The 21,261-nt window shown below is 39.7% G+C and overlaps 1 protein-coding gene and 2 long non-coding RNA genes across 5 annotated transcripts; 2 read left to right on the top strand and 1 right to left on the bottom strand.

The window, feature by feature from the left end:
- Window positions 1–489: 489 nt before the first annotated feature.
- Window positions 490–20,359, bottom strand: LOC144017552 (uncharacterized). 3 transcript variants are annotated; one of them, XM_077519243.1, is made up of 7 exons: window positions 19,869–20,359; window positions 11,606–11,813; window positions 9,110–9,524; window positions 8,869–8,944; window positions 7,431–7,509; window positions 3,705–3,813; window positions 490–3,389 (listed from the first exon to the last, which is right to left on the bottom strand). In XM_077519243.1, the coding sequence occupies exons 3-7, from the start codon at window positions 9,482–9,484 to the stop codon at window positions 3,081–3,083; spliced, it is 948 nt and encodes a 315-aa protein (XP_077375369.1). In that variant the 5' UTR covers window positions 9,485–9,524; window positions 11,606–11,813; window positions 19,869–20,359; the 3' UTR covers window positions 490–3,080. The 3 variants fall into 3 exon arrangements, with proteins under 3 accessions (XP_077375369.1, XP_077375368.1, XP_077375371.1); XM_077519242.1 differs by lacking the exon at window positions 19,869–20,359 and having other exon boundaries at window positions 11,606–11,885; XM_077519245.1 differs by lacking the exons at window positions 11,606–11,813; window positions 19,869–20,359 and adding an exon at window positions 11,299–11,394.
- LOC144017554 (uncharacterized) lies at window positions 12,002–13,356 on the top strand. The gene is made up of 3 exons (XR_013283208.1): window positions 12,002–12,322; window positions 12,737–12,967; window positions 13,232–13,356. It is a non-coding gene; the product is annotated as an uncharacterized LOC144017554 (long non-coding RNA).
- LOC144017553 (uncharacterized) lies at window positions 15,033–16,396 on the top strand. Its single transcript, XR_013283207.1, has 3 exons — window positions 15,033–15,328; window positions 15,770–16,000; window positions 16,272–16,396. It is a non-coding gene; the product is annotated as an uncharacterized LOC144017553 (long non-coding RNA).
- Window positions 20,360–21,261: the final 902 nt, after the last annotated feature.

The following is a 21,261-nucleotide window of genomic DNA, read 5'->3' as shown; positions in this document are numbered from 1 at the left end:
TCATCAGTGGGAAAACTCATTCAAGTGGTGTTGAAAGCAACTTTCTGGGCTCCTGCATCAAAAGGTTATTTGGATTCATGCAGCTTCAAAGACCTGCTTGCTGTTCATCACGGAGTTTTTTACTGCTGCTATCTTTATATTGCCTGACACAAACTTTCTGAACAAACCTGTGAGTTGCAATTGAGTTAACAGTATGATGAGTTTGCTGAATTTTCTTGAAACATCCAGTTTTCATTCCTTTCCCAAACCATAAGGTTAGTCCATCCATCCCTTTTTTTTTTCTTTTTTTTTTTCTTCCCTCCAAGTACGCATCAAACTAACCCCTCGGGTCATTTTTCTTCATAGTCTCACCTGAGAAACTAATCTTGTGATTGATAACTGGTATCTGAATAGACAGAAACAACATGCAAAAACTATACATCAATTTTCAAATTTTATCCCAGCTGACTGATCAAAAACCAAATCAAGTTGAGAAAAAACATTCCCAAGAAAAATTACAAAATTTTATTTAATTTTGCATGCAAAACACCATGATGACATCACGTCACAATTGTTGAGTAATTTATTTACATATTTGATGAAGTACAAAATACCACAAAGGCCACATTTTGGGTGAAAAATAAATTATTGGGACTTGAAATTTACTTAAATATTTGAAAGCAAAATCTTTTCTCTCACGCATTTGGCCCGTCTTTTTGTAAAAAAAAAATAAAATAAAATTCTCCACCCTTGGAATCTCAAAAGGCACTGATGAAATAATTGAGCGTTCAAATTTGAACTTTTTTTTTAAAGTCATTTTCAAATGTTTCAGCTCTTTGATCATCCCTTTATTGAAAGTTGTTCATATTTACATTTAGACTTAAAAAATAATTTAACAGTGGGGTGACAATTTGAAAGCAAAAACATAATTAAAAAAAAAAAACGAAAAAAAAACGTACTCAAACAAAAACAAAAAAAGGATCTTTAGTACGGAATTGAGACACAATCACAGACAGAGGGCCACACGAAAAATTGTCACTGACCCTGAAGAGGTCAAGCGCTTTGGAACTCATGAAAAGTGATAACTTCCATTTGGTGGAGCATTATGAGCTGCTGTGGAGCTTTTTATTGAGTGTTGAATCTCAATATACATGTGACTTTCATCTCATCTCAATACCACACAAGCCATATTCAGCAGTAAACATCACACACTGCGGAACCTGACAGAGGTAGCACACTTATTGGAAAGAAAAACAAACTCGAAGAGGCATTTTATGTTCACACTTTGAATTTACATAACAAATCCTTGGTGCCTTCTCAGGGCTTGTATTGTGCAGACGTACGATAAATCAGTTCAATGATTTCAAAAGTGGCTTTAGCCATCTAAAAGAAAGTGAGCAAAAACTCATCAGGCAGTATTGCAATGTGGTCATCTTCACATTTTTCCCCCTTCCATTCTTTGGATTCACTTCAGCCATGCAGACTGCTGTGGGGTCAGCGAGTGGTCGAGGACCAGTCAAGGTAACAGTCGTTGCACAAGGACATCTAGCCAGAAAAAAAAAAAAAGACTAAAATGTGCATTCATTCCAAATTAGATTCATTAATAGAGCAGTGTATGTTTTCCACCATCATTCGTAGGCACGAATCGACACTGAGTCTGTTTCACTCTACGATTCACTCAGCTAACGTTGCTACAAACATAAAATGGAAGTCAAACAACTGGCGAGAACTCAACCAGGAAGTCTCTCAATGGCGACCTTGAAAGGGATCCAAAGTTGTGCAGGGAAGCTTTGTCCTCAGAAACATGCTTTCATCAATGTCCAATTCAAATCTTTCACCTATGTTCTTTTTTTTTTTTTTTCCTTTTCAGTAACATCAAGAAAAACATTTTGACTTGAAAAAACAACAATATTCAAAGACAAAACTGCATTAGCATTTGACATTTGTTTTTCTTAAGGCCATGTCAGTATGTTTAGTGAGGTTGTAAACTGATTTCCTAACGTAATCCCAAGCCACACAGAATTCAACCATGGAAGCAACTAAACATATTCATTGTGACTGTTACTGTATATTATAGGGATGTAACGATAAGCGGGATATCGTGATATTGTGACATTAAAACTGCCACAATATCGTCGTCGTCATGTTCACGATATTTAAAAGCAATACATCTGTTTAAAAAAAGTCAGGTTGATTTCCATTTGTGCAGTTGTAGCACCCTCTGGTGGCTAGTTTTGTTTTTGTTTTTTTTAGTGCAATTTAATTTTCATTAGGGATGTTTTGGCCCTTCTATGTTTCAAATCCGCGCTAATGGTCAGATGAAGGGGAACGTAATATCCCTGTGAATCACGTCAATATGTGGAGGAACTCAACGTGTGCTTGCATTAACAAGTAAGCACCTAAATAAGTGTTATTAGCGATTGTAGGTGGTTTATAAGCTTTGATGTTATGTACAAAAGCACAATATTGTGATTTTTTTTTTTTAGTATGAGATTTTTTATTTTTTTTTAACAAAATGGTGACCTTTTTAAATATCGCTAACCTCCTAACAATATCATGATAATTATCGTATCGTCATGTTTGGATATCGTTACATCCCTAGTATATTACTATAAAATGTGTGTATATTTTAGAATAACCATTACAGTTGAAAAATGGTCTGCTTCATGGCCTATTTTTATTCTTAACATGTAAACATTGGGAAAAAATAGTCGGTCTTGACTCTCTCTCCCATTTATATATATATATATATATATATATATATATATATATATATATATATATATATATATATATATGATTATTTATTCATTTATTTATTAGAAATATACAAACTGACGTGAGGCCATAGTGTAAATCTGTGGCGCTTAAATGAATAGAGGCATCGTAGACGTTTGGCTCTTTAACCTGCCTCCTAGTGGTCATGAAAGGGAATGCAGGTTTAAGGCACTTCTGTTACACACTGTCCTGTGTACACAGTCTTCTGCTCCCTCTCATCCATAATGTTGGGATAATGCAAAGGATTCTAAATTAAGTGAGACTGATTAGTTGCTTCAAAAATTAACTCCTCCAGCTGCTCTTGGATGTCAGACTGCAGCACGTCATGTGTTCATGTCATGTAAGTATCCATGGCAACCGGCCTCCCTGTTGTCTCTTCTGGAAGTAAGGATGCTCTTCTTGGTCTTGCTCTTCTTCAGTAGTCTTTCCAGACATGGCGAGCTGATCTTGAAGGGCAGCGACGCCCGAGCGAAACGACGTGGCGGGCCTCGGGGCCAGTCAGTGCTGGAGGAGACCAAGTTGTCCTGGGTGACGCCTTGCCTCGAGCTGTGAGGGCCGAGTGTTGCGTTGGACCGTCGTCGGGAGCAGACGGGCCAAGTGTGCAGCCAGCTGATGTGGTTGCATGCATAGATCTGTTGGAAATAAAATCCACCGTTGTCATTTACGTCATTCTGAGAGCGCTTTGGAACATTTGAAATCTACGATGCCGCTACAAAAACCGCAAAGCATCTCATAATTAAAATGGCAATGTGAGTGAAAAACAATGAACAATGTCTAATGTGACATCACTGCGAGAATAAAATTCACAGCGAGTTGCCACTGGAACTGAAAGTCTTCACTTGAGCCAAATGCCCTTAATTGGCCGTTTGCTTGCTGATATTGCACAAACTGACCGAGTCAGCAAATTTTAGATAATATATTCCATAAAGGAAATAAATATTTTGTACCTTTTGCTTCTTCGCTGGTGGGCTGTCATTGGCTTGTTTTGGTTTAATGTGAGGGAACCAACTTCGAAGCATCTTGCCTATTTTCATGATGATGCTGAGAAAGTGTCCTCTGGAAAAGAGCAAACATGATGAATGACATTTTAGTATTTGTTTTTCTAAGTGGTTCAGAAAATGGATGGATGGGTGCTAATGTAGCTATTGGCATGTCTAGCCCATTTTTTTAGGGGTCTAAAGCACCCCTAAAAATAAATTCAAGCACTCCAAAAATCTGACCGATTTTAAGATTTTATTTGCTGTATGTTGCTTTTTAACAAGTTGGGTAAGTGTTAATCCAAACGGTACTTGGTAGAAATGTAATATTTTATGAAGAAAAGTATCCCCCACACACACACCCCTATACACACTTTTCACCTGAAAAATGGTTTGATCCACCCCATCCCTCCCACCTCTTCTCATTAATTCGAGCTGAGCGAGCAAGTGTGCAGTCTTGCAGTCAAATGGAACAGTTTGAGTGAGTAGTCCTACCTGACATTTCTTAACTCTTTGACCGCCAAAAACGTTTAATGACGTATGCTAAAAATCCTAATGAATGCTGCCATAAACGTTAATTGACGTTTACTCAGTTTTTTGTTTTTTTTTCCCTCAATGGGCAGTGTAAGATCTTGTGCAGCACTGCCTTGTGATTGGGGTTGTGAAATCTCAAAACAGCCACTAACTATGGCCAGCAGATGGCAGCATTGTATCTTTTCAATTGGCTCACAGTATATGAAATTACAATGAAATGTGACAAATCTGATGAAATGGAACGTTTTCAAGGATGACGTGAATGATCAAAGCCTTTGTCACATTAAATCTAATTCACACAGTGTCAATAAACAAAAAACAATATTGTCAAAGTTACTGTTGTGCAAAAAATGTATCTTTTCACAAAAAGCTTTTTTTCTCTATTTTTTTTTTCTATTTTCGCTTATGTCACTAAAATTACCTATTTTCGAATGGTGATTACTAAAGAACGGAATAAGGTAGAAAGATACTTTTTTTGTGTGTTATGTAGTCGTAGCGCAAAATATTTTGTTGAAAGATGACAGAAAATGCTCGAAATCGGCTGGCACTGTTAGGTTTATTTTTGGATAATGTTTGGCAGTCAGAGTGAACTTCTACCACTCAATATCAACAAACTATTATTATTACCAGAGCTTATTTCTGCTGCATTTAAGCACAGGCCACAGTTTATGTTGTTAAGTAGGAGTTAACTGACATTTTTTTATAGCTAGGAAACGCTACAGGTAGTTAGGTAGTACCAATGATGTGCTAATGTGCTAATATTAAAGCCAAACTTGTTACTGACAAGCTAACTGACCGGATGTGCATTATCATTCAAACTGCTACTTTGTGTGTACACGCGTGCGTTGTGTTTTTTTTGTTTTTTTTTAGTTCTAACACCCTTCGGCTGACCAAATGTCCCCCTATCAGATGTGCTGTCAGCAGCCCTAAACTTCTGATCCTCGAATCAGCCCCGGTTGTAGCAACAGCTCGGGTGGCTTTGTGATGTCTCGCCAGTGGCGCTTACATAAGCCGCTGACATCACATTAGGCGCTCGGCCTTCATCTGATTGGTGGATGAGAGAAAATTGCACAAAGAACGACTCAATGAAAAAGGCTGCATGGGGGGGACTGGCATGTGTTCTCCACATCTACATTCCTCAGTGCGAGACTGTCATAGCTGAAGCCCGCACATGTCGCATGGTCACATGGCGGATGCAAGAAGACGTGGAGTGCATGTTCCGTTCCACATGAGAAATGTGACTGAGGCGGGCTGCTACCTACACACACGCACACGCTGCAGTCCACACGTGGCAGCGGCCCTCATCTCATTCACAGGCTATATATAGAGCACAAGCAAGCCAGTTACAGCTCCGCCCACTTGTGCACCGTGTTGGATTTAAAAATGAACTATTTGATCCAGTACTGTGCCCCCCACACTCTTCTCTTTCAATCTCTCTCTCACACACGCACACTTGTACATATACATTCCTGTGGTAGTTGTAAACTTGCCTGAAACTGAATAATGAATACAACATAGCTCACGTGTGCCCTCTGTGTCTTGCTTTTATAGGCATATTTACTTTGAATTTCCTGACAAATGGGAAATTGGCTTCATTTATATTCGATAGCCTGCAATTGGCTGGCAACCAGTTCAGGGTGTACCCCGCCTACTGCCAGCTGGGATAGGCTCCAGCACCCACGAGCCCCATCCACCCACCCAACCACACGCTACCCCCCGGGTCCCAATACTAAGGGCCTACGAGCCGTCTTTATCTAATCTGCACGTGCAGTGCCTATCGAATATACAGTTGTCTGCTCGTGAGGTCGGAGTCACAAGATGGCCGCCTTGTGACCTCAACGGCCTGCATAGGCGTGAATGGGTTATCAGCCCATATATTCAGTGGGGTCGCCTACACAAACACTCATAGGCCGGATATAGGAAGTGGGCTTCCTCCATGTGTGGACAAAGAGCTGATCAAAGCCACTCCTGCCATCTAGTGGCGATTTATCACACTGAAATCATTCCCAGAGCCTTGATACTTATGTGATGAGTTGCGTAAAACCCTTTATTAACCCTTTATTACCCATCCATCCATTTTCTGAACCGCTTGCTCCTCACAAGGGTTGCGGGGGTGCTGGAGCCTATCCCAGCTGGCTTTGGGCAGTAGGCGGGGTACACCCTGAACTGGCCGCCAGCCAATCACAGACACTTCGTTACATTTTTTAAAAAATATAAAACAAGAAGAACGTAATTATACATTTTGGCAGCAAGGGACATTGCTTTGGCAAACATATTAATACGTTTTGGCAGTGAATGACGTCATTCATCCAGTATTGCGCAAACGCAATATTAATCAGAATGCTGTGTTTAGTCTTGTGTGACTGCATAGAACGTATTACTGTAATGTAAAGAACATTTTCGGCTTGACTTCCTCTTTAACAGAGTGGTAACAACCACTGCTTTTAACTTTTACTTCACTATTTGCGATGCCTGAAACAAGATCAGGTGAACTAAAAGCCAGCTGTGACTGTCAGTGTTGTGAGACCAACTTCTATATTTCCCCTCAAGCGCAGCATGGATTTGTGAAATGTGACGTGACGAGACACACACTTGAACCGCCAATTCCGCAGCGTGTGTGGTCCCACTCACACACAACAACACACACTGTGTCTATAGAGTGTGTGACATACAGTCAATGTTCATCACGGCTCACATATCACTTTTATATGTCGAGCTAAAGGAGCTCAAGTACTAGGACTAGTGTTTTATTTCAAGTATTGAGATGAGATTCATTTTCACGCATCATCGTCACTGGAGGTCATAGAAAGTCCAACAAGCATTATTTGGCGAGACATTTGGTTAACATTAAACATTGCTGTTGATGTGTTCATGTTGAAAAGAAAATAACAAAGTGACTCTTTGTTAGCATTTGGACTCATCTAAATCAGCTTGTGTGGTTTGAGTTCCCCAGATTGTAATTACGATTGATGCTTGTATCAACATCCAGACTGGCGATGAAATGTCACAAACCGTAAACAACTTTGTGCTTAGTGGAATTATAATACATTGCATAAAATTAATAGTGCATGTGATTCCTCACAGCTCCTGCCTGAACATAAACTCCAGATCCTCAACTCCGAATAATAAATGTGATTCCCATCTTGAATGGGTTGTATTTACCCCATGTTCGCATTTTGAAGGACCCCCATTATTCTCTGGATCCGGTCCATTGCGAGGCTCTCCTGGGAACTGCTGAGACCTGCGGAGAGAAGACAAGAGGAGGCATGTGGATCTGCGTGCAAATGTCTTCTCATGTCATCTGCATGACGAGGCATCGTCTTGTCATGTCTTGCTATTTTTCAGGCCGCCGCCACCAAAACGAAAACAAAGCAGGATTAGAATTCACTTCTGCTGGAAAACCAATGTTCAGAACATGGATATTTTTTTGAGGACATCAATTCCAATATTTGAAAATAAATAAATATATAAATAAAATAATGATGATGATCATAATAATAATAATAATATTTTTTAAATTGGATAACCTATTAATCAGCTGATTAATTTATATATATAATTAATAAAATAACTTTTTTTTTGGTCCATTATAATTACGGTACTGTACTTAAAAAAACTAAAATATTATTTCAGGTAGAACATTTGACTATTTTACTAGACAGAGGAACTTTCATGTACAAAAACATCCAAAAAGCATTAACTGCTGAATGGATCGTTGGATTTAAGCCATAAATGTAAGAAGTGTACAAGCAAGATAATGAGTAAAGTTTCTCTTCAAAGTTAAATCACATTTCTTCTACCTCATTCATTTCTTTGCCATGAAGTGATGACGTCATAATCAAAAACACAGACGCCTTTCTCAGATGTCACAACATGTCATTTTTGTCAGAGCACGGTTAAAATAAAATAGCTTGGGATTTTTCATTATACGTAGTTACTTTTTATTTTGTTTGGAATTTTGTTTTAAATTCAGTTAGGTTTAATGATTTTTTAGAGCAAGTTTGTTCGTTTGTATTATTATTATTTTTTCCCCCAAAAGGATTCCTTTTGGTTTAGTTTGTATTAGTTTTAGTTTAAGATTTTCTTGAAATATATGGAGTATTTGTTGATTGCAAGATTTAAATAAAATCATCATAAACTTTGGTGTGCATGAAGGACAAATGAATTAATTTTGGATTATGATCAGCATCAAGAACTCTGTTGACGATCCAAATTAGGAATGTTTTGTCTTGACGGCGATATGAACTATTATTGAATGGCATTCATGTTGGTTTTAGAACAACAATGCTATAGATCCAATTACAAAGCACTCTGGGCAAGATATTGTAAATAAAATATATTATTATTATTAAAATTATCCACATAGCCAATAATTTGTGTTTACCTTTTCTACTAACACTTCCAATTCCATCATTTCAAACTTGCAGTGCACGACTAAACGATCATTTAAATATGTACTGTTGTGTGCAAAACCACCCCAATTCATCTGGAATATAACTGATGAGGATACCCGGATGGATGGAATTCATATTTACCGGAAAGCATCCATTATTAAACACATTTTTGATTCATAGTTGCCATCTTAAAAAGAGACACTTACGTGTTGAGTACCTGCCGGATTTCAGACCTCGTAGGATGGATGACAGAGGCTGGATGTAGCCCTGCAACTCCATGCACTAGGAGGAGACGATAACCCTGTTAGCATTGACGCTATCGACACTGCACCAGTGAAGGGCTGTTTCAAAGCCACTTTGAGAATATGAGCCCATCCCCAGCAGAGAACTGCCAATTGCTTCCCTCAATATGATTTGTATTTTGCAACCTGCTTGCACTGGTCTCACCTTGAGTGAGAAAAGTCCACTTTGAGTGTCCGGTTGAGGATGAGCGGCATGTCCATCTAAAGTTCTCTTCCTGACAGAAAGGCGCTTCGGCACGACATGAAATGTCCCCTGCTTGCAATCGGGGGCCTCCTGGGGAGTTGCACCGTAGAGTCCATCATCACAGCTGCAGCAGACACGTCTCCTCTTCCTCGTCCAGAAAGCACCAGAGTGAAACGGCGTGGTAGGAGATTCCCTCAAAGTAGTAGAGGATGAGGATGATGCAATCATCTTCACCACTGGGGCCTCTGCATGCTGCGGGCCGCTGAATCTCTTGAGGCAGTCGCTTCTGTTTTCATCTCGGACAAACCAATCAGTGGAGTAGGATGCCGATGACATGATGGAAACCGACTATCAGCCAGTAGAGAGCGCCACTGACCTGCCAATTCAAAACAACAAATAGCATTACCAAAAAAGGATAATTGTGTCAATTTTTTTGTTCCTACACTGATTTGCGATGTTTTGTAGAGAATTAAGAATATATGTCAGTGAGTATTACGTGTTTATTCACTGTTTGTGTTTAAATATTACTCGCTTCAAATACTCCAATTAACAATGCAGGTCAATGTTGTTAGCATTGTTTGTTAGCTTTAATGCTATGCAGACTTTCCTAAGGCAAAGATTTGAATCATTGTGTGTGTGTCTTTCTTTGATGCTTAGACAGTAAACTTCAACAGGGAGTGTCATGAAACAGCTCAAAGCTTTCTTTTTGATATACAGTGTTCCCTCGTTTTCCGCTGGGGTTAGGTTCCAAAAAATACCCGCAATAAATGAAATACGCGAAGTAGTTAGCTTTATGTTTTACAACTCTTATAAATGTTTTAAGGCTCTAAAATCCCCGACCGCACAATTTATACACTTTTCTCATTGAGGCCTTTACATGTTCTCACATTTCTCTCTTGTTCAAACATTGACAATGTTCAAACATTCATAAATTTTATAAAATGGGTATATTACTGTAAAAAAATATGCAAAATTGCACTTAAAAAAAAAATCTGCGATACAGCGAGACCGCGAAAAGTGAACCGCGTTATAGCGAGGGAAGACTGTATTGCTCATTTGGCAAACACTTGCTTGTTAATTAAGTTTAACTGAGTTAACTGCTCCTATCTTAAGTTTGCACTCATATGTCAAAATATTTTTTAAAAATGGCCAAATAACGGCTCGTATCTCAAAACATTGTAAATAAGGCCACCACCGCATTTAGTATGAGAGCATTTTCATCACGTCAGAGTCAAACTGTCACTGAACACTTCATTCATATCCAAAATGTAATACAGTCTTCCCTCGCTATAACGCGGTTTACTTTTCGCGGTCTCGCTGTATCGCGGATTTTTTTTTAAGTGCAATTTTGCATATTTTTTTACAGTAATATACCAATTTTATAAAATTTATGAAGGTTTGAACATTGTCAATGTTTGAACAAGAGAGAAATGTGAGAACATGTAAATGCCTCAATGAGAAAAGTGTATAAATTGTGCGGTCGGGGATTTTAGAGCCTTAAAACATTTATAAGAATTGTAAAACATAGCTAACTACTTCGCAGATGTCATTTATTGCGGGTATTTTTTGGAACCTAACCCCAGCGGAAAACGAGGGAACACTGTATTCGCATTGTACTGGACTGCTTTATATGGAGCCAGAGTATGTATTTTTAATGTTGTGGCCATTGAGTATATCGCTGACATCAAGCCAAAACCTTGTACCTCCCTTTTCAGGAGACCCCAAAAATGATTTTTTTTTTTTTTTTTTTTTTTTTTCCAAAGAGAACAAGCCATTTTCAACACTTTAAACTGGTCAATAATTTGTAAAAAATTACACACATTAAATTGCCTTATATTTTCCAAAATCATTCACAGACTATCGATAATTGTGTTGCGCCCAATTCAATATTAAATTACAGAATTAACTCTATGCATATAATTTATACAAGACACAAAATGCTATTAAATGTGCTGGATGTCATACATTCTGACTACATTTTTTAAATTCATGAACAAATGACAATTAAATACATTTCAAGAGGAGTACAATTACACAAAAATAGCAATGTGCCATGAAATGTTGACCCTTGCACTCATTTAATCCTGGCTTCTGCCCATGATGAGACTGAACGTGATAACAGTGGATTAAATAACCGTCCCCCTGCTTACGGTCTTCTCTTCCAAATGGGCAGGTCGTCCAACATTATGTAAGAAAAAAAAAACACATGCGCTTGTTTCCTTTCACATGCCGAGCGCTGATGCAACGTTGTGTGGACGCAATCATCCACTAACGTTGTGCCAGCTGCGCTGGCAATGGTGAAAAGCACCATCATTGTGCAACACAGCTGCGTCTATAGGTGTACCCAATTGTTTTGAAAGGCAATCCCAAAAACAAACAAAAAACAGCCACCCAAAAGTAGAAACAGGTGAGCCGAGCGACTGAAGGATAGAGGCAGAGCAGCGAAGCGAAGCTTACCCGGAGTCAAGCGTGTGTTTGCCTCCGCCTGGCGCTGTCGTGGGGTCGGACAGTCTGGTGCAAAAAGCAGCATGAGAGTAGCAGACTGTCAGTCAGGCCCGCGGCGGAGAGTTGGCGGGCGGGCAGAGCGGAAGCTCCCGTTCAGCCCGTGAAGCCTCTCCCCGGGCAACGTGTCCGGGAGGGGCGGGGCTAGCACGTTACGTACCTGCTTCAAAAAAAAAAGAAAAAAAAAAAGCTACACCATCTCCAATAGAAAAAACATGAACACGTGACCTCCCCGATTTTTTTTTTTTTCCTCCCAGTCCAACTCGGTCGTAACCACCGCAACACGTGACAAGGAGGAAGCGGATCTGTTGTTACATCAACTAAATCAGCAAGATGGACAGTTAATTAATATTCATGAACAAAGGGCTCCTATAGGTCGCTTGCACATGTCGTCACTTCCGCCTCGGATTTCTCGTAGTCGCCATGCTGGGTGGCCTCCATTTACGTAGCGATTCGGTCTAACACGTATCTATCACGTTTGTTTTCTGCGTTTAAAATGGTACATTGTTGCTGTATCGTTGGCTGTTCGAACAAAGCCAAGGGGGAAAATGGTCGGTCTTTTTTCCGAATTCCGAAAATAATTAGGAACCAGGGCCTGGAGACAGAGGAGTGCGGACTCCGGAGGGAAGTCGTTACTTTGGGCTCGTGTGTGCAGCGATCACTTTGTGAGCGGTAAGCTTGTTTACCTTTATTTAATGCATGAGGATTAATAACGTTTCGACCGCCCATATATGGGCAAGTTGCTTATGTTTTGGATTCATGAGCAAGCAAGTTCGGTAGTACAAGTTGGCTAGCGGACGTTAGCCGAAAGCTAACATCGAACATTTTCACCCAAGTAGTGCTAGTGCAAAGTGTTTACTGCTGAAATTGGATTGATTAGTCTTGGGCTTTTAATGCCGATAACATGTTTTTTGGTGGCAAAATGTAAACTTGGAAAAAAAAAGAGACAGAAGGGGCTGATGCAAGAAAACAGAGCCCCGGTAGCCTACACATCATGCTAAAGAACTTATTCACGGCCACCCTACTGCGGTAAAATAACCAGTCTTTCCATATTTTATTTGTTTATATATTTGTTTATTTTAACAGGTCGCCCTGCGCCCGTTTTTCTGTCCAATCATCCCGACTGGGCTCCAACATTAAAGTTGGGTCCCAAGTTACAACATCTATGTCTCAGCCCAGTCGGTGCCAAGATATGAACGTGCACAGGAGAGACAAGCAAAGAAAAGACGACTCGAAGTGGCAGAGATTGTTGCAGTTATGCAGCCAGATGGCTCCAGTAACCTGTACTCTCAAGTACTGCTGACATCATTGACTCTGGTATGCCACTCAGAATTCATTACATGATATATTGTATGCATGAGTGAATGTATGTGTTTGTTTGTGTGTGTACACGCACCTTATATTTTAGAGACATTTGGAAGTGTTTATAGAAATAAGTATTTGCCTGTAGCAATGTTCATACATTAAAAAATGCAACAAAATGTGTACATTTCTTTTACACTGACAAAAAAACTATACTACTTTACTATATTAAACCTATTACTGGTACCGTATTTTTTTTTTCTTTATTTTTTTCTTTAGGGATCTCATGCCACACCGACTTGATTGCCAATGACATGATGGTAACGAAGGCGAGCATCAAAGCATTGGAGGAGGACAACATGCGACTGTTTGTTTGGCGCTAATAAAGGCAGCGTTTATACAAATTCTATTGTTGGGTTTGTTTACAAAGCTATACATAATACAAATGACAGGATTTGACTCAATGTGCAATATGGTCCCTCTTAAAGTAATGGCATAAATCTCTATTATTTCTAAAAGCACAAAAAATGAAGTGAATAATGATTAGATGTAGTAATTTCAGGGTTAAAAATTGAACTGTTAATTAATGTAGTTTATTTTAGCACAGGTGCCTACCATCCTGAGATGACGGTATGATGTAATGTTGATGGGGTACGCAATGACTTTCATTATGCTATGTACAGAGGAAAAAGTTGCTCTCTTTTAAATTTGTTTAATGTAAGACAAGTACCAGTACTGTGTTTCAGTTTTCCCAATAATCCTTGTTTCACACTTGTCACAAAACCACTGTCCTTTTGGCAGTCTAGATTGGCACACTTCAAGTGATATCATTTGATTTTACAATCTGCTGCAGCACAAAAAACTACTTTATTCCGCATCTTTGAAGTACATGAGCAAGTGGTATGTGACAGCGGCTGAGCAGGAACACTGGAAGTCCACTGCTGATCTAGTAAATGCTCTCCCGAGCAGTTCAGGTAAGGAGGGGATTTTGGGAAAAAAAAACTCTGGCTTTTCCAACTGGCCAAAACGAGCGATCTGGGTGGACTCGCTCAATCACACTTTGTCCACACCACAAAGTCGCAGAAGTCCCGTCCAGTTAAACTCATCTGTGCCTGAATCTGAAAATATTACAAACATTGTAATGAAAATATGAAACATAGAATTAAATAAGAAACTACAAAAAGTAAAGCCATACATACCTGGTAATAATATTGGTGTTGTCGTGACAAGTGATGGGAATTATTGCCATCCGGCACCAGACAGAAATTGGGTGTTGTGACAGCCTCCTTAACCGTGAGATCATAAGAAAAGCTGTCAGTATGCTCAGTAGTTACCATGAACACGTTTTATTGTACTGGAAACTGAAACTAAAAATACGTCCTCTGAGAGTGGTTAACCTTAACCATTTAGAATAAGTTGATTAAGTAACATGTAACTAGTGAAAGGGTAGCATTAAATTTAATTAAGCCACGGGGAGGCTGTGCATAGTTACTTTTTATTCTTATACGCTCTGCCATATTTGCCTGTTATAAAATTGTTAGAAAAACCACATCAGGTAAACCTAGCTGTGCATGTAAACACAATGATAACAGGAAGCCTGAGAACAAATCAACATTTTTGTGTGCAGAATTACCAACACAATGTGGTTTACTTACGTGCAACAGCAACAGTTTCTTCTGATGCGATGTTAAAGTTTACACTCTGTATCCACCCGCTTACAAAATAATTGTAAGCCTCCAGGGATTTGTTGGCGTGTTATGGAGCATGTTGTCAACACGAGGTAGTGAAAAATGTCCAGAGAAGTCACATTTGGCCAGCAAGCTTTCTCCGTCAAAAAAAAAATCACCCTTGGTCAGGACGTAATTAGGATCAATCCCGCCACACAGAGACACCTTCTGCCTGTATCGTTGTTTTTGATCTTCCGGTAAATCGTGAAAATACTGCGAAAATTACATCAGGTTGATAAGCTCTACCGTGTAACTCGCGAGTGTACCTTGTGAACCGGTGGACACCCAATATGGCGCCCGAAGGAAAAACTCCCATGATGCATTACGATGTGCAAGCGACCTATTGGTCAATAGGTCGCTTGCACATGTCGTCACTTCCGCCTCGGATTTCTCGTAGTCGCCATGCTGGGTGGCCTCCATTTACGTAGCGATTCGGTCTAACACGTATCTATCACGTTTGTTTTCTGCGTTTAAAATGGTACATTGTTGCTGCATCGTTGGCTGTTCGAACAAAGCCAAGGGGGGAAATGGTCGGTCTTTTTTCCGAATTCCGAAAATAATTAGGAACCAGGGCCTGGAGACAGGAGTGCGGACTCCGGAGGGAAGTCGTTACTTTGGGCTCGTGTGTGCAGCGATCACTTTGTGAGCGGTAAGCTTGTTTACCTTTATTTAATGCATGAGGATTAATAACGTTTCGACCGCCCATATATGGGCAAGTTGCTTATGTTTTGGATTCATGAGCAAGCAAGTTCGGTAGTACAAGCTGGCTAGCGGACGTTAGCCGAAAGCTAACATCGAACATTTTCACCCAAGTAGTGCCAGTGCAAAGTGTTTACTGCTGAAATTGGATTGATTAGTCTTGGGCTTTTAATGCCGATAACATGTTTTTTGGTGGCAAAATGTAAACTTGGAAAAAAAAAGAGACAGAAGGGGCTGATGCAAGAAAACAGACCCCCGGGGGTGATGCAAGAAAACAGACCCCCGGTAGCCTACACATCATGCTAAAGAACTTATTCACGGCCACCCTACTGCGGTAAAATAACCAGTCTTTCCATATTTTATTTGTTTATATATTTGTTTATTTTAACAGGTCGCCCTGCGCCCGTTTTTCTGTCCAATCATCCCGACTGGGCTCCAACATTAAAGTTGGGTCCCAAGTTACAACATCTATGTCTCAGCCCAGTCGGTGCCAAGATATGAACGTGCACAGGAGAGACAAGCAAAGAAAAGACGACTCGAAGTGGCAGAGATTGTTGCAGTTATGCAGCCAGATGGCTCCAGTAACCTGTACCCTCAAGTACTGCTGACATCATTGACTCTGGTATGCCACTCAGAATTCATTACATGATATATTGTATGCATGAGTGAATGTATGTGTTTGTTTGTGTGTGTACACGCACCTTATATTTTAGAGACATTTGGAAGTGTTTATAGAAATAAGTATTTGCCTGTAGCAATGTTCATACATTAAAAAAATGCAACAAAATGTGTACATTTCTTTTACACTGACAAAAAACTATACTACTTTACTATATTAAACCTATTACTGGTACCGTATTTTTTTGTGATTTTTTTCTTTATTTTTTCTTTAGGGATCTCATGCCACACCGACTTGATTGCCAATGACATGATGGAAACGAAGGCGAGCATCAAAGCATTGGAGGAGGACAACATGCGACTGTTTGTTTGGCGCTAATAAAGGCAGCGTTTATACAAATTCTATTGTTGGGTTTGTTTACAAAGCTATACATAATACAAATGACAGGATTTGACTCAATGTGCAATATGGTCCCTCTTAAAGTAATGGCATAAATCTCTATTATTTCTAAAAGCACAAAAAATGAAGTGAATAATGATTAGATGTAGTAATTTCAGGGTTAAAAAATTGATCTGTTAATTAATGTATTTATTTTAGCACAGGTGCCTACCATCCTGATGACGGTATGATGTAATGTTGATGGGGTACGCAATGACTTTCATTATACTATGTACAGAGGAAAAAGTTGCTCTCTTTTAAATTTGTTTAATGAAAGACAAGTACCAGTACTGTGTTACAGTTTTACCAATAATCCTTGTTTCACACTTGTCACAAAACCACTGTCCTTTTGGCAGTCTAGATTGGCACACTTCAAGTGATATCATTTGATTTTACAATCTGCTGCAGCACAAAAAACTACTTTATTCCGCATCTTTGAAGTACATGAGCAAGTGGTAGGTGACAGCGGCTGAGCAGGAACACTGGAAGTCCACTGCTGATCTAGTAAATGCTCTCCTGAGCAGTTCAGGTAAGGAGGGGACTTTGGGGGGGAAAAAACTCTGGCTTTTCCAGCTGGCCAAAACGAGCGATCTGGGTGGACTCGCTCAATCACACTTTGTCCACACCACAAAGTCGCAGAAGTCCCGTCCAGTTAAACTCATCTGTGCCTGAATCTGAAAATATTACAAACATTGTAATGAAAATATGAAACATAGAATTAAATAAGAAACTACAAAAAGTAAAGCCATACATACCTGGTAATACTATTGGTGTTGTCGTGACAAGTGATGGGAATTGTTGCCATCTGGCACCAGACAGAAATTGGGTGTTGTGACAGCCTCCTTAACCGTGAGATCATAAGAAAAGCTGTCAGTATGCTCAGTAGTTACCATGAACACGTTTTATTGTACTGGAAACTGAAACTAAAAATACGTCCTCTGAGAGTGGTTAACCTTAACCATTTAGAATAAGTTGATTAAGTAACATGTAACTAGTGAAAGGGTAGCATTAAATTTAATTAAGCCACGGGGAGGCTGTGCAGTTACTTTTTATTCTTATACGCTCTGACATATTTGCCTGTTATAAAATTATTAGAAAAACCACATCAGGTAAACCCAGCTGTGCATGTAAACACAATGATAACAGGAAGCCTGAGAACAAATCAACATTTTTGTGTGCAGAATTACCAACACCATGTGGTTTACTTACGTGCAACAGCAACCGTTTCTTCTGATGCGATGTTAAAGTTTACACTCTGTATCCACCCGCTTACAAAATAATTGTAAGCCTCCAGGGATTTGTTGGCGTGTTATGGAGCATGTTGTCAACACGAGGTAGGGAAAGATGTCCAGAGATGTCACATTTGGCCAGCAAGCTTTCTCCGTCAAAAAAAAAAATCACCCTTGGTCAGGACGTAATTAGGATCAATCCCGCCACACAGAGACACCTTCTGCCTGTATCGTTGTTTTTGATCTTCCGGTAAATCGTGAAAATACTGCGAAAATTACATCAGGTTAATAAGCGCTACCGTGTAACTCGCGAGTGTACCTTGTGAACCGGCGGACACCCAATATGGCGCCCGAAGGAAAAACTCCCATGATGCATTACGATGTGCAAGCGACCTATATCTCCCCAAACCTTCACATATCGGTTGCGGTCCAATCCTTTAGTATAAACAAAAGTGGTTTGGAGGCTAGTCTTACCTCTGCATATAATCATATGATTATTCATTATTCATTAATTTCCGTCAAAGGATTAAAATATGTAATATAAAATAAATTTGGGGTTGATTTGCACAACATTGTAAGTGGTAAAGCGATACTGAATATCATCTCGCCCTATAGATAAATAAGTCAACAATAGTCAAGTACAAATAGCAAATAAAATCACATTGCTATGAATAATCCCTTAAAACAGAATATTAAGAAAAAGTCGAGCAACAGCAAATGTTGAATAAATGAGTCTCAAAACAATCTAAAAAGTTGGGAACGCATTCATTTAGTTTAAAAATCAAAATGAACTAACCTAACACTAACTAGCTCTGTTGACTTATAATTTGATACTTCAAGTGTTCACAGGTCCTTAAAATTTGATTATTACTATTTTCAGACTGATTGAGATCCAAATATTGCTCAAGGCCCAATGGAAACAACACTGCTACTGTTAACAGCAACTGAAATTCATTTTGTTCATACTGCTATTAAACTGAAAGGCTGTAGTGATAGGAGAACCACGCAGATAATTATTTTGTGGTTGTTTGGTTATTTACACATTGTTTTCTATTTTTGATTTATACTTAACTTGTCCAGAAAATAAGTGCCATCAAGAAGATTATTTTTGGTGTATTAAAAAAATAAATCAAGTGGTTGTCTTTAAAATAGTCAGGTTCATATTTGTCATCTTTGCCTTCACTGGGATCTTTTTGTGGTGGTATCACAAAACAGAAATGTCAAAGAAAAAGCAAAACACACGTGGTGTATATGTGCATTGAGTTGAAGTCTACAGGATTTAATAAATGGAATTCTAAATGTCTTTCTCCGAAGCTGCATTTGCTTCATTTACTCTATTCTGGGTAATGAGTATCTTGGACTAAATGCTTCACTTGCTGTGCTGTATATTGCAGCCAAGCAGGTAAACATCAGAATCCCCAAGATGACATGAGCTTCCCCTAAATGGAGAAGAAACACCTAAAATGAGAAGATTTACGAGCTCTGAATTACACAACCAGACTAGGAAATTATGTCATATGTAGACAGAGAGAGAGAGAGAAATTACATAAGTGTGTTGAACTGTATCAGAGTCACATGGTAATCAGAGAGAAGGCTTGCAGTGACACACACTCACATTGGGAGGGATTTTTGCAGACCGTCATTAAGTTCCTGAGGCTGTGAAACAGTTGGGCAGCGAGGCAAGTCATGTGATCCAAGCCCCGCCTCTGAAAAGTTACGCTTCACATTGCTGCCGAACATTTCAGCACTTCGTGTCGTGAACTGTCCTTCAATTTGCGAAAAAGTGCTTCTTTAAAACACGACATGTTCAAAATGCCAGACATAAATTATGCTATAATTGTGTTGATGGTTTTCACATTTGACCTGGGCTGTTATGTATCAAGACAGCCTCAGAACATTATCAGAGGCTGACAATAAGTCAGTCATTATGATTCAAATTACTAATATAAAGATGCGTGTGTAGTAAAATATCATGGGAAGATTCTTCCGAAGCTTGTGGGAGGATGAGGGAGGACAGGAAGGCGAGGAGTCTGGAAAGGGGGGTGCTTTTATGTGTTGAGCGGTCTTATCTGTTAAGGTCAGGCTGTTGTGAGCTTCATGTGGCAGAAGTAAAAAGGCTCATTGTTAAAAATGAAGCATTTGTGCAGAGATGGCTGGCAAGCGAACAGAGAAAGTGGTGAGACAATCAACTGGAATTCACCCACCTTCTGCATCGACGCAACGGCAACGAAGGGGATGTGGACAATCAGTCTTCTGCTTTGAAAGTGTGTATAAGAAGGCGTCCAGGAATAGATAGCTTTTGTCAATCTACGTTGTCGTTGCTAGAGACTAGATAAGTGTAGCTATTGACCCAGAGCTCTGAAAGTCTGTATAAACTCCTCTGTCAGGAAATAAATTGGTTGGCTTTTGGTCGTCGTTGTAACAGCAGTTCTTTCACAAAAACAAACATGCGTGGAATCAACAAAAATAAAAGGTGATTTTAAAAAACAAGCACGTTCCTTGATTACCAATTCAAATGAATAATTAGTGATTCAAATTGCTCATTTGAATACCTCAAAAATGCATGTAAAATAACAATACGCTGCTGTTAACTTACTATTCAATGTCGTTAACAGTTGAACTACTAACATGAAGCAAGCTTAGTTAGCCAGGTTAGCTGCACGCGCCTCGTTAAAATGTTTATAGAGGCCTATTTTAGGTTGTTGTTGTTGTCGAGACCTGCCCAGATTTACAAGAACAGTTTTTGTCCTTAATGTACGTAGTTGTCCTCGGTCACGATGCAGTACTGTAGTTCACGTTTGCTTTGTTAGCTTTGATCTTGTCATATTGGAGTCATTCCGCTTACTAGCCTGCATTTTTTCACAAAAGGAGTTCTGACTTGACCCTTGCTCATTTCACTATTTATTTATTTATTTATTTATTTACACAGGTTAAAATTGAAATCTATCTGGCTGACTGGTTAGCTACAGGGGTGGCAAACTGCGGCCATCGAGGGCCGGAGTCCTGCTCGAACTACAGCTGATTCCAATTAACAGGATCATGATCAGGCTTATGCAGAGCTTGCTGATGAGCTGATGCTGAATCAGCTGTGTTCAAGAAGGGAAATAACCAAAACCTGCAGGACTCCGGCCCTCGAGGACCGGATCTTACCATCCCTGGATTAACACGTCCGCCTCCCAGTGCTGAGGACGTGAGTTTGAGTCCAGGCTCCGGCCTTCCTGGGTGGACTTTGCATGTTCTCCCCGTGCCTGCGTGGGTCTTCTCCGGGTACTCCGGTCTCCTCCCACATTCCAAAGACATGCATGGCAATGTTAATTGCGGGCACTGAATTGTACTTGTACTTGTGTGTGTGGATGGTCTCTGTGCGCCCTGCGATTGGTTGGCAATCAGTTCAGGGTGTACCCCGCCTACTGCCCGAAACCGGCTGGGATAGGCTCCAGCACCCCCGCGACCCTGGTGAGGAATAAGTGGTTAAGAAAATGGATGGAGGGATGGATGAAATTAAATCTTCAATAGGTCAAGATGAGGGGAAAACATAATGTAATCATCATAAAATTGTCAGTTTTATGGGGAAATAGACCATGTTGCAATTACAAG

The sequence above is a fragment of the Festucalex cinctus genome, chromosome 4 (assembly GCF_051991245.1).
Source record: "Festucalex cinctus isolate MCC-2025b chromosome 4, RoL_Fcin_1.0, whole genome shotgun sequence".
In the NCBI taxonomy this organism is placed as follows: domain Eukaryota; kingdom Metazoa; phylum Chordata; class Actinopteri; order Syngnathiformes; family Syngnathidae; genus Festucalex; species Festucalex cinctus.
This window is presented reverse-complemented; position numbering and strand designations above follow the sequence as displayed.

Coding starts and splice junctions, on each gene's coding strand:
- LOC144017552 (XM_077519243.1), bottom strand. CDS start 9,484: ATGTCATCGGCATCCTACTCCACTGATTGGTTTGTCCGAGATGAAAAC. Junction 8,945..9,109: donor GTGGACTTTTCTCACTCAAG/GTGAGACCAGTG, acceptor GTCTCCTCCTAG/TGCATGGAGTTGCAGGGCTA. Junction 3,814..7,430: donor CTTCAAAATGCGAACATGGG/GTAAATACAACC, acceptor GCTCTTTTCCAG/AGGACACTTTCTCAGCATCA.